The 14107-nt window shown below is 35.7% G+C and overlaps 1 protein-coding gene across 2 annotated transcripts in view; it reads right to left on the reverse strand.

Moving 5' to 3' along the window:
* The window catches only part of CHM (CHM Rab escort protein), a 189027-nt gene that overhangs the window by 127302 nt on the left and 47618 nt on the right, over positions 1-14107 (reverse strand). Inside the window, exon 1 of one of the 2 annotated variants that reach the window (XM_055081972.1) lies at positions 578-604. The exons of the other annotated variant lie outside the window; for it this stretch is intronic. Coding sequence (XP_054937947.1) covers positions 578-589 — 12 coding nt within the window. The 5' untranslated portion in view covers positions 590-604. Of the gene's footprint in view, positions 1-577; positions 605-14107 lie in introns of those variants that run through there. 2 annotated transcript variants of the gene reach the window in all.

Raw genomic sequence — 14107 nt, forward strand, 5'->3', positions numbered from 1 at the left:
GAAAAGACCTACAAGAACAACCTGAAACAATTCAGTAAATGGTAATAGGACCATACATATCGATAATTACCTTAAATGTAAATGGATTAAATGCTCCCACCAAAAGACACAGACTGGTTGAATGGATACAAAAACAAGACCCATATATATGCTGTCTACAAGAGACCCACTTCAGACCTAGGGACACATACCGACTGAAAGTGAGGGGATGGAAAAAGATATTCCATGCAAATGGAAATCAACAGAAAGCTGGAGTAGCAATTCTTGTATCACACAAAATAGACTTTAAATAAAGACTATTACAAGAGACAAAGAAGGACACTACATAATGATCAAAGGATCCATCTAAGAAGAAGATATAGCAATTGTAAATATTTATGCACTCAACATAGGAGCACCTCAATACATAAGGCAAATACTAACAGCCATAAAAGGGGAAATCGACAGTAACACAATCATAGTAGGGGACTTTTACACCCCACTTTCACCACTGGACAGATCACCCAAAATGAAAATAAATAAGGAAACACAAGCTTTAAATGATACATTAAACAAGATGGACTTAATTGATACTCACAGGAAATTCCATCCGAAAACAACAAAACACACATTCTTCTCAAGTGCTCATGGAACATTCTACAGGACAGATCACATCTTGGGTCACAAATCAAGCCTTGGTAAATTTAAGACAATTAAAATCATATCAACTATCGTTTCCGACAACAATGCTATGAGACTAGATATCAATTACAGGAAAAAAATGTAAAAAATACAAACACATGGAGGCTAAAAAATACACTACTTTATAACCAAGCGATCACTGAAGTATTCAAAGAGGAAATCAAAAAAAACCTAGAAACAAATGACAATGAAAACACGAGGACACAAAACTTATGGGATGCAGCAAAAGCAGCTCTAAGAGGGAAGTTTATAGCAATACAACCAATTCAATGCAATCCCTATGAAACTACCACTGGCAGTTTTCACAGAGCTAGAACAAAAAATTTCACAATTTGTATGGAAACACAAAGAACCCGAATAGCCAAAGCACTCTTGAGAAAGAAAAACGGAGCTGGAGAAATCAGGCTCCCTGACTTCAGACTATACTACAAAGCCTTCAGTAATCAAGACAGTATGACACTGGCCAAAGTAAGCAGAAGGAAAGAAATCATAAAGATGAGATCAGAAATAAACGAAAAAGAAATGAAGGAAATGATAGCAGTGATCAACAAAATAAAACCTGGTTTTCAGTAATCAAGACAGTATGACACTGGCAGAAAAACAGAAATATAGATCAATGGAATAGGGTAGAAAGCCCATAGATAAACTTACTCACCTATGGTCACCCTATCTTTGATAAAGGAGGCAGGAATACACAGTGGAGAAAAGACAGCCTCTTCAATAAATGGTGCTGGGAAAAGTGGACAGCTACATGTAAAAGAATGAAATTAGAACACTTCCTAACACCATACACAAAAATAAACTCAAAATGGTTTACAGACCTAATGTAAGGCCAGACACGATCAAACTCTTAGGGGAAAATATAGATAGAACACTCTATGACATAAATCACAGCAAGATCCTTTTTACCCACCTCCTAGAGAAACCTACTGAGACTGTACCAGGAAGATATAGAAAATATGAACAGACCAATCACAAACACTGAAATTGAAACTGTGATTAAAAATCTTCCAACAAACAAAAGCCCAGGACCAGATGGCTTCACAGGCGAATTCTATCAAACATTTAGAGAAGAGCTAACACCTATCCTTCTCAAACTCTTCCAAAATATAGCAGAGGGAGGAACAATCCCAAATGCATTCTATGAGGCTACCATCACCCTGATACCAAAGCCAGACAGATGTCACAAAGAAAGAAAACTACAGGCCAATATCACTGATGAACATAAATGCAAAAATCCTCAACAAAATACTAGCACACAGAATCCAACAGCACATTAAAAGGATCATGCAACATGATCAAGTGGGGTTTATCCCAGGAATGCAATGATTCTTCAGTATACGCAGATTAATCAATGTGATACACCATATTAAGAAATTGAAGGAGAAAAACCATATGATCATCTCAATAGATGCAGAGAAAGCTTTCGACAAAATTCAACACCCATTGAAACAAACAACCCAATCCAAAAATGGGCAGAAGACCTAAATAGATATTTCTCCACAGAAGACATACAGATGGCCAAGAAGCACATGAAAAGCTGCTCAACATCACTAATTATTAGAGAAATGCAAATCAAAACTACAATGAGGTATCACCTCACACCAGTTAGAATGGGCATCAGAAAATCTACAAACAACAAATGCTGGAGATGGTGTGGAGAAAAGGGAACCCTCTTGCCCTGTTGGTCAGAATGTAAATAGATACAACCACTATAGAGAACACTATGGAGGTTCCTTAAAAAACTAAAAAATAGAATTACCATATGATCCAGCAATCCCATTACTGGGCATATACCCAGAGAAAACCATAATTCCAAAAGATACACGCACCCCAATGTTCATTGCAGCACTATTTATAATAGCCAGGTCATGGAAGCAACCTAAATGCCCATCGACAGATGAATGGATAAAGAAGTTATGGTACATATATACAATGGAATATTACTCAGCCATAAAAAGGAACGAAATTGAATCTTTTGTTGAGACGTGGATGGATCTAGAGACTGTCATACAGAGTGAAGTAAGTCAGAAAGAGAAAAACAAATATCGTATATTAACGCATGTATGTGGAACCTAGAAAAATGGTAGAGATGAACCAGTTTGCAGGGCAGAAGTTGAGACACAGATGTAGAGAACAAACGTATGGACACCAAGGAGGGAAAACCACGGTGAGGTGGGGATGGTGGTGTGCTGAATTGGGCAATTGGAATTGACATATATACACTGATGTGTATAAATTTGATGACTAATAAGAACCTGCAGTATAAAAAACAAACAAACGAAAAAAACAACTAACACCAAACTTTCTTTGGGTTATTTGTATGGAAATATGTTAATATAAATATTTCAGACATCACATGAAATTTTGAAAAATCTTATATGTTCTGGTATAATGTTATAAGTCATAATTCTAGTTATTACTTTCAAATGTATATCTCAGAAATAACTAAATTTCCTTGTCAATTGATTATGAACTTTCATCAAATCTTTAACCATGGTCATTTTAAAGTCTTTTGTCATTTACAGACAGTTCTGGGTGTACTCTGATGCTTTTGCAAAAATGTTCCTATAAAAGGGTTTCATCTTCAAGGAATTCATGGAAAAGACTGACAAATACAGGTTTCTGGTAACTGACTGTACTGCTGAACTGAATGAATAAGCATTTTCAGAACTCTAATGGAAAACTGATGAATTCATAAAAGTGCTAACTTTTATGATCAAGATGAAAAAAATTAATTACATTGGACTGAGTGAACTGATGAGGATGATTATAATTTTTATGTCTTTGTTTGAATTAAAAAAAAAATCCCACAAGGACTGAGAGGCAAAAAATATACAAATCAATTTTCACTGCAAAGGAGCTCTTCCAGTGGAGGATTACTGGACTGAATGTCAATATTATGAAATAGTATGAGTGTGTTTCGTGTTTGGTAATTGCAATCATTGTTTCTTTTGTTGTGGTCATCCATTTACAATGCTTGGTGTCAGTTTATTTATCTCTTGTAAAAATAAAATACAGTGCATGTGTGTAAAAAACAAACAAACAAACAACCCAATCCAAAAATGGGCTGAAGACCTAAGTAGACATTTCTCCAAAGAAGATATGCAGATTGCCAACAAACACATGAAAGAATGCTCAACATCATTAATTATTAGAGAAATACAAATCAAAACTACAATGAGATATCATCTCACACCAGTCAGAATGGCCATCATCAAAAAATCTACAAACAATAATTGCTGGAGACAGTGTGGAGAAAAGGAAACCCTCTTGCACTGCTGTTGGGAATGTAAATTGATACAGCCACTATGGAGAACAGTATGGAGGTTCCTTAAAATGTTCACTGCAGCTCTATTTACAATAGCCAGGACATGGAAGCAACCTAAGTGTCCATCAGAGATGAATGCATAAAGAAGATGTGGCACATATATAGAATGGAATATTACTCAGCCATAAAAAGAAACGAAATTGCGTTATTTGTAGTGAGGTGGATGGACCTAGAGACTGTCATACAGAGTGAAGTACGTCAGAAAGAGAAAAACAAATACTGTATGGTAACACATATATATGGAATGTAAAAAAAAAATGGTCATGTAGCACCTTAGGGTCAAGACAGGAATTAAGACACAGACCTACTAGAGAATGTATTTGAGGATACAGGGAGGGGGAAGGGCAAGCTGGGACAAAGTGAGAGAGTGACATAGACATATATACACTACCAAATGTAAAATAGATAGCTAGTGGGAAGCAGCTGCAGAGCACAGGGAGATCAGCTTGGTGCTTTATGACCACCTAGAGGGGTGGGATAGGGAGGGTGGGAGGGAGGGAGATGCAAGAGGAAAGAGATATGGGGACATATGTATGTGTATAACTGATTCACTTTGTTATAAAACAGAAACTAACACACCATTGTAAAGCAATTATACTCCAATAAAGAGTTTTAAAAAAATAGTAATAAAAAAAAGTTTGTGGGCAGTGAACAAGAAATGCCTCATTGAAATTAACACAAAAAACACTACAATAAGAAAGGGTAGGGCTTCCCTCGTGGCGCAGTGGTTGAGAGTCCACCTGCCGATGCAGGGGACGCGGGTTCGTGCCCCGGTCCGGGAGGATCCCACATGCCGCGGAGCGGCTGGGCCCGTGAGCCATGGCCGCTGAGCCTGCGCGTCCGGAGCCTGTGCTCCGCAACGGGAGAGGCCACAACAGTGAGAGGCCCGCGTACCGCAAAAAAAAAAAAAAAAAAAAAAAGAAAGGGTACAAAGAAAGAATAACTTATTTTAAATGTTAAAAAATAAAATACCATGGTTACTGTTATAATCTAGTAATTTCAATTAAATATAATGAAAAAAGGATGATATCATTAATGTCAAAACAATTTTCAGATCTAGGAAACGGTAGTGGGAAACTTCTAGTCCTGGATGTATTACTTAGCAGATATTAGGCAAGTCACTTAACCTTTCAGATTCCCCATCTATGAAATGGGAGATCATTCATCTGCCTTAACTTTCATGAGGCTTTTGTAAGATAAATGAGCTAACATATATGAAGAGTATTTTTCATAAACTCCAAAAGTTCATCAAACATAAGATATTAATCAAACCTAAGATATTGTTAAATTTCCCACAGGTCAACAGGCAACTCAAAACATGTGTTCTTAGGTTTTTAATCACATGTTGAAAGCTCTCTGGCCACATAACCACATAAGAGCACCACTGCCATTAAGCAACATTAAAAATGAAGAGCAATAATATGAAATGTGATTTGTATATTTTCTACAGAATTGTTCATGCTTTGTATTCACTTTCATTATTTTGAAAACCAGTAAACCAAAGTGTGTTCCATGAGGGATCTAAGGTGACAACTTTCAGCAAAAAGTTCCACATCTAAAGATTAAACTAAGAAATGGCAGGATAATTAATTACACTTTACAGATAAGACAGAATATGGCAATTTCTCTTATTACAGAGCGTGATGATGACACCATGGAAATTGAGCACAGCTACTATCTGGCCAGTGGCTCTCTATTATATTCTGAGAAAGGGAGCTTTCTAGAGTGAATGAAATGCATTAACCAGTACTGGACAATCTGGAAAATATAAGTCCAAATAATTGAGGGTGTAAGTTTAAGGAAAGGAGTTATTCTTTGTGAATTTGTTCTACATGCATAAGCTATTAAGTTTTACTATTCTCAACATCATAATCTGGTGAAATTCCTAGCACTATGGAAAACACATGCAATAGAAACACTATAGTTTCCTTACTTTCCATTAACGACAACTAAAATATTTTTTGGAGTTCTGCCAACATTGAATTTAATACCTAACTAGAAGTTATAAAGACACCAGAAAACTCCCCAAATTCCACTTAAGTCCTCAGCAAGCAAAATTCTGTTCATCAAAAAGGACTTATCGTCCCTCAAATTTAAAACTTTATACTGTGGTTAAAATTTATTTTTTCTTAAAAAAATAATTCAAACCTTGGAGAACACTTCAGAATAATAACTCAATTTTATTAATTTTAAAGTATTTGAAAAGTATAAAAACACATTTGCCATTTGTAAATGAATGTGGCTGAATTATAAGCTCTCAAGGGAACCTTTGAGTTCTAAAACACTACTATGATTTTAACATACAAAGGGGAAAAATCTGCATCATTAGTTCTTATAAAAAATTTCAATATGAAAATCAATTGACAGATGAAATCTAATGTCACTTATACTGCTTATTTGAATTTCAAAGGATATTTACAATACAGTGTAACAATATTTTTGAGATAATTTTACCTAATTGCAACCGCTGAATAACTGCTTAGTTGAATGCATTTTTTACCGTTTGCCATAATCTACATATAACTCTAAGAATTCAGGGGTATAAATTCCGATATTATCTAGTATTGCTTATCAGTTAATGGTAGTAACAAGGGAACGCCTCAAAGTGAATATGTCTTATTAATGCCTTGTAACAGTCACCCTTTTAGATAAGTCAAATGAAAAATTGCCAACCAGCTGGTTAATTTATTCAGCACAGGTGTTCACTATTTATTTTTCAGTCATTTGCACCTTTTTTCCCCCCACAGTATATAGTTTGTTGCAGAAACTGTACTCTTTTACTTTGATGTATGCACTTTGTGCTAAGGCCATTCACTTTTGATTTGCACAGTACACGTGCTGTTTATTCCTGCAAATAAATGTTTAATGGTTACTCATAAGAATCAGACTATCAAAAAGTTGTTCCAGAAAACAGCAATATAAAAAAACCACTGTAGTCGACTTTGAATTGCTGCAATATAATATATTGGTAGATATATTTCCTTATTTGTTACCAACTTAAAATGTTAACACGTACAGTAGAATATAGCTTAAGTATCAACCTCTTGTCACATTTCTCGAAGAACAAAATAGCATAAAGTGGTGTACAGCAGGTACTATTGTTTGCCTACTCAACAACCATTATTGTCTTCCTCCCTGCCACAAGAGCTGCAATTTTGTTCCAATATCAGGCAGAAGGTACCCAGAACTAGGGGATGGATCATGACTGATTAAAACCAATTATGGTAATTTTACTGCCCTTTGTTAGTGACTGATTTAAGAGTGAGCAGGTTATCTAGTTTTAGTCAATGAGACAAGGGAGAATCTGCTGGGGGCTTTGGTAAAGACTCTCTAGTATAATAGTAACAAACAAACAAAAAAAAGCATACACATGTTAGAAGAAAATCTCTCCCCCTTCATTTCATGTTGAGATTTCTGCTGTGTGAAAACCTGTTCAGAATCGTGGCATCTATCTTGTAACTCTGGACAGGAAACTAAGAGAAGTGCTGGGTACCTACCCCAACTCTGATGTGATTAAGATTCTCAATTAGTAAATTCTGCAACAGGACCAACCAACCCACCCACCTGCCTACCCTCCCACCTACCCACTTTTAGTTGGGCACTGTGTCACTTATAGCCTAAAACAAACTTACTTGTACACAGTGATAAATCATAGCTTCCTCTAAATTATAAAACTTATAGGTGATTTTTCATTTTTTTAAATTTTGTATTTCTTTCTTCTTATTGGTATTATTATGTTTTTAAGAGGCTCATGTTACTTATAAAATTTTTAAATTAAAGTTTTAGAATCTAAAGTAAATAAACAGAATTTTAGATGAGTATTACAATGTCTTTATTTTAGTTTCAATCCACGAAAGAGCTGGTTCGTCTGTAAATCTAAGAAGCAACTTTTCATCCTGTTTTAACATTATCACGCCAGAATGGGGGAAACAATGTTCAGTATTATGCAAAAACAAGAAAGGACAGAAAAGGTACAAGTTCTTGCCAATATTTCAGAAAGATAAAAATCTCTTCTCGCTAAAGAAACTACATGACATCATGCAATTAATAGGCAATCATCTTTTACCTAAGAACTGTTTGGGTTTGCGTGAATTAAGTGTGAATTAATGTACTGCGCCTTTTCATCTTTTGTTGGATATTTAAAACCAGAAATAGCAGCTGCTTTTATTCCCTCACCTAAACTACTGTATCCTGTGGCATACAAACTACAGTCACAACAACTAAAGGTTACTGGATTCATCCCTTATCTTCCAAACATTGGGAGTTAGGCACTTTAATTCCCCAATATAGATATAATTACTTTACAATTCTAAACAGTATTCTAGTAAATTAAAGAAGTAAATGTACTTATTTAGGTGCTAGTCTTCACAAAGGAAATACTTTATTCACTTGGTGTAATGGCTTCCTTGATGCGCATACATGTATTTATCTGATTCCTGAAATACAACGTGACACAATAGAAACAGCACAAACTTTTGAGTTAGATAGATGTGGGCTCAAATCCTGGCTCTCCTATCTCTGGCTCTCCCTGGTCATAGCACAGATTAAATGAAACTGAATGAAATAAAATATGTAAGGAAGCAAGTTATAGCAGCTGCCACAAAGATAATATCCAATAAATGCTATAGTTCTTTTACTCTTCCCTTCTATAAGTCAACTGTATAATCACAAAATTTGTTTCAAAGAAAGATAATCTATGTATATCAAAAGTATTTCTGGCCCAAACTAGAGATTATCTCACCTATTACAAGCAGCATTCAGGGTAACAAAGCACTGATAAAACAAAACAATCTGGGTAGTTCTTTATAGAATTTGTGATAACTGGACTTAAGTTATGAAAAGAGACTAATTCCTACAATTTCTATTTTAATATTTAGCCTAACTATGAAATAACCAAAAAATACTAACTTTAATGTTCAAAAGATCACTAAAACCTTTAGATTGAACACTTAAGAATTATTTTTGAAAATAAGTAAAGTCAACAATCATAAAAAAAATAATGTGCTATTCTATATGTTTACATTAGAATATGGTGTTACTGACTTGCCATGTACTTTGAGGTATTTTCCAAGCAGTAGTGATGGGTTTGCACTGCCTTGCCCTGTCCTCCTTGTAATCAAAGATTAAAAATCAAAAGGCTACTGATTATGACTATAATATTGTTTGTGGCCAAGAGATAGACACTATTCTTCCTTGATGAAATATCAAGCAACATCTATGAGAATCAAACGACAGATTTTGGCCTAATAACCGTCAACTCTATAAGCTAACTCATCTGGTCTAAGATGGGAAGACAAGTCATAATATTTCAGCATTCATATCATTATAAAGCTATCTTTACATGATATTTTGGAAATTTACCAAAATATCAACATTTAAAACAATATTCTATAAGCATAATTTACCAAGGATTGAGGCTTGACTTCTCTCTATACGCCTGATGCAACTAAATAAAATAAACTCTTGGCATGAATGACCATTAAAGTGTAAGGCTTTTGGTAACTTGTCATTTGGTCAGATTGTGGATTTGACTTGCATATGCTGAGAGAGTAGTGTATAAGATCAAGATAATTAGCAAGTGAGAGAACCTAAATGATTGCCCAGCATTAGTGTATAATTACAAAGTCCTCAGGAAGTGATAAAAACTTCCTTTATGAAAAAAATGCTCATTAAGTGAGCCTAAGGATAAGTAGAAAATACAATTAACTTGCAGTACGTGGCTATGGACAGAAAACACATGACTCTCAATAGAAAATAGACTAAAAAAAAAGTCAGTGGAAAGGAAGACGTAAAACTGTTCCTCTTTGCAGAAAACATGACTGCCTATGTAAAAATCCCAAGGAATCTACCAAAAAATTCCTAGAATAAGCACATTCAGCGAGATTTCAGGATAAAAGATGAATGCATAAAAACCAATTATATTTCTAGATACGAATAATGAACAAGTGAAAACCAAAATTAAAAAGGCAATAATACCACTTACAATTGCACTTGCTCCAAAGAAAATTAAATACTTAGGTATACAATTAACAAAACATGCACAGAACTGGTATGCTGAAAATTACACAATCCTGTAGAAAGAAATCAAAGATGACCTCCCTAAATGGAGAGGCATACGTTGCCAATGGATTGGAAGACTCAAAATAATAAAGATGTCAATTCACCCCAGGTTGATCTGTAACTTTAGTGCAATTCCTATCAAAATTCCAGCAATGTTTTCTAGACATGGACAGGCTTATTAAAACATTTATATGGAAAGGCACAAACTGTAGAACAGCTAAAACAATCTTGGTAAAGAAGAATAAATTGGGGGAAATCATTCGAACTGATGTTAAGTCCAACTATATAGCTGCAGTAATCAAAACTGTGATACTGCTGTGGGAAAAGACATAGACATCAATAGAACAGAAAACAGAATCAAGAAATAGACCATCCAAGTACAGCCAGTTGATTTTTGACAAAGATACAAAAGTAACTCAATGGAGGAAAAACAGCCTTTTCAACAAATAGTACTGAAGCAACTGGATATCCTTAGGTTTAAAAAAATGAACATTCACCTAAACCTCACACCTTATACAAAAATTAATTCAAAGTGGATCATGGACTTAAATGTAAAATGTAAAACTACAAAACATTTTTTTTTAAATAGGAGAAAATCTCTTGGCTCTACAGCTAGGCCAAGAGTCAGAAGAAAAAATTGATAAATTGGACCTCATCAAAATTTAAAACATTTGCTCTGCAAAATACCCTGTGTAAAGAGGATGAGAGACAAGCTACAGACTGGGGGAAAAACTTGCAAACCACATATCTAACAAGGAATACATTTAGAATATATAAAGAACTCTTAAATCTCCACAGGAAAAAAAATCCATCCAATTAAAAAATGAGCAAAAGACATGAACAGATATTTCACCAAAAAGGACATATGCGTGGCAAATAAGCACATGAAAAGATATTCAAAATCAGCCATCAGGGAAATGCAATTAAAACCACAATGAGATATCACTACTACACACCTATAAGATTGGCTAAACTAAAAAAGTTACACCACCAAATGATGGTGAGGATATGGAGAAACTGAATCATTTACACATGCCTGGTGGGAATGTAAAATGGTACAGCTTCTCTGGAAAAGTCAGTTTCTTCTAAAACTAAACATACATATGACCCAGGAATTGTACACTTGGGCATTTATCCCAGAGAAATAAAAATTTATGTTCACACAAAATCCTGTAAACCAACATTTATAGCATTCTTATTTGTAACAGACAAAATGGAAACAGCCCAGATGTTCTTCAATGGATGAATAACTAAACAAACTGTGGTACATTGCTACCATGGAATACTACTCAGCAATAAAAAGGGACAAAATACTGATGCAAGCAACAACCTAGATGAATCTCTGGGTAACTATGCTGAGTGAAAAAAGCCAATGGCAAAAGGTTACATACTGTACAGTTCCATTTACATAATGTCCTCAAAAATGACAAAATTATAGAGTTGGGAAACAGATTAGTGGTTGCCAGGAGTTAGGACTTTGGGGAAGGAGATGAGGTGTGGTTAAAAAATGGCAACAGGAGGGATCCCTGTGGTGATGGAACTGATCAGTTCTCTGACTGTGGTGATGGTTACATGAACCCACATATGTGTTAAAACTGTACAGAATGAAACACAGACAGACACACACACACTATATCCACAAAATGTAACAGTAACTTCAAATAACACATATGTAAACAAAGCAATAACGACAAAAAGCCAGGAACCTGCACCATATTTTTCATTACATATTTACAAAAGGGGATTCACAAGGAATTTTGTGATGTATCCCACAAGAATGTCAACAATCTACTACATAGTGATATCCTTTCTTAGGGAGAAAAGAGGGAATTTTCTAAGAGAACCAAAACTAATCTCTTAAAATGATAAAATTTTTATTTTAATCAGTTTTTTGGCTGCGTTGGGTCTTCATTGCTGTGTGCCAACTTTCTGTAGTTGCGGCCAGCGGGGGCTACTCTTCGATGCTGTGTGCGAGCTTCTCATTGCAGTGGCTTCTCTTTGTTGCTGAGCACAGGCTCTAGGCGCACGGGCTTCAGTAGTTGTGGCACGTGGGCTCAGTAGTTGTGGCTCGAGGGCTTTAGAGCACTGGCTCAGTAGTTGTGGCACATGGGCTTAGCTGCTCTGCGGCATGTGGGATCTTCCCAGACCAGGGCTCGAAACCGCGTCCCCTGCACTGGCAGGCGGATTCTTAACCACTGTGCAACCAGGGAAGCCCTCTAATCAGTTTTAATACTCATCTTTCTAAAGTGTATTTCAAATACCCCCCACCTTTTCAAGTGGAGTAGAGAGAACATAATTTAACTTTTGCCTGAAGACATTGGGATAGAATTATGATCATCAATTGTTATACTGTGCTATAATACAGTGATGTCTTTGAGGGATCCTGATTCGAAGCCATTTGCCCCTACACTAAATGGCCCAAAGACTGCTCTCAGCTTGCTGATTCTGTCTACTTTTCCTCTGTTAGTCTATCAACTAACATGTAAAACAGCAGCATGTTGGAGCCCACAGGGACTTCTGAGATGACCTAGTCCAAGGGGACATCTTTTGCTCAGTATCACACAGTAAGTTGAATCATAAAGGCAGAAGTATAACCCTGGTCTCAGTGTGGTTCTCAGTGTGCCTGCCTCCAGCAGACACCCCTTTCCTATTTGCCGCTTTATACTACTATAGTAGGAAAACCAGAAAATAGGGTTGTCAGAAATATGTATTCAACAAGGTTTTTGATTTAAGCCAGTGGGTCCTGGGTGATGAATTCTCATATAAAGTAAATCTTTGTGACAGGTATTTTGGCCCTAGCCCTTTTCATATAATGCCAAGTTTGTGGTCATGATCCAAAAGGTTAAGGATGCCATAGTCTGGCTGGGGCTAAGAAAGGTACTGTTATTCCTGTTTACTCATGTTTGTAGCACTTATTATAGACAAGTGGATTTTCTGTACATTCCCCCACTGGATGCTCTCAGAGCTCATCCTGCTTACTATGGCATTAATAACTAGCTACCCTTTCCAAGTAAATGAAGACATATAGAACATTATCCCAGTTCACCTCTTGTTCCACGCTCTAATGGGCAATGAAAATATATAGCAGAGTCCTACTTCTCTGTTTTAAAACAAACCTTCCACCACCAATCTTTTATCACTTTGAGAAGTTCCAAAAATGAAACTGAAGAGATCAGAAATAAAAAACATGATTTCCTCTGCACTCGAAATGTGTCATTTCAGTCACTAGAAACCATAAACACTAATTGTCATGAAGCATAGAGAAATCAAAGGCCTTGAAATAGCAAAAGTACCTCTCAAAGGGCCTGAGTGTGACTGTCACTATATTCTGGTCAAGTAGTATTCATGGACACACAAGACAGTTACCAAATATTTATTCCTGGTTTCATTAAAGCATATGAATTTTCAGTTGAGATCACCTTCTGTTCTAGATCTGTCTACGCTGGGTCTAAACAATATCAGAGAGTTATACCTTTCCATACTGAATGCCATTTAGCATTATGCAAATTATAATCTGTATCTGACATTTCAAAGGCTGTCCTTTTGCAGAAAATCATAGAAAATTAACTATGTATTAATGGCAGAAAATGCTAGTTACCTGACAGATATGAATATAGGTTAAGAAATCACCCACACGTTCCCCAACTTTTCACGGGCTCAGGTCACACTTACCACTGTGCCACAACAAGGATATGTATGATGACAGTACACATCCTGAAAAATTTCTAGTATCTTGGATTTTAAGTTTTAATTACTATTAAAGAGCTTGACAGTCTGATTTCTAAATCCCTCAACTTCATAACTCCATAACAGTTGAACTGAACTATGTGATTGTTACCTTTCAGCCCATCAACCATGTCATCTGAAAAAATAAACTATTCCAATTGTTTTAAACAATGAATTCTTTCACTCAGAAGGAGACACTGAAAACATTACTTCCCCCCGCTACTTCTCTCTTGATTTAGAAAAATATGCCCCCAGATGTCATGGCTACTCAATGTGATTTTTTTAATTCAAAATTATAATTTTCCATTT

Source organism: Physeter macrocephalus, chromosome 21 (genome assembly GCF_002837175.3).
Source record: "Physeter macrocephalus isolate SW-GA chromosome 21, ASM283717v5, whole genome shotgun sequence".
NCBI classification, from domain to species: Eukaryota; Metazoa; Chordata; class Mammalia; order Artiodactyla; family Physeteridae; genus Physeter; species Physeter macrocephalus.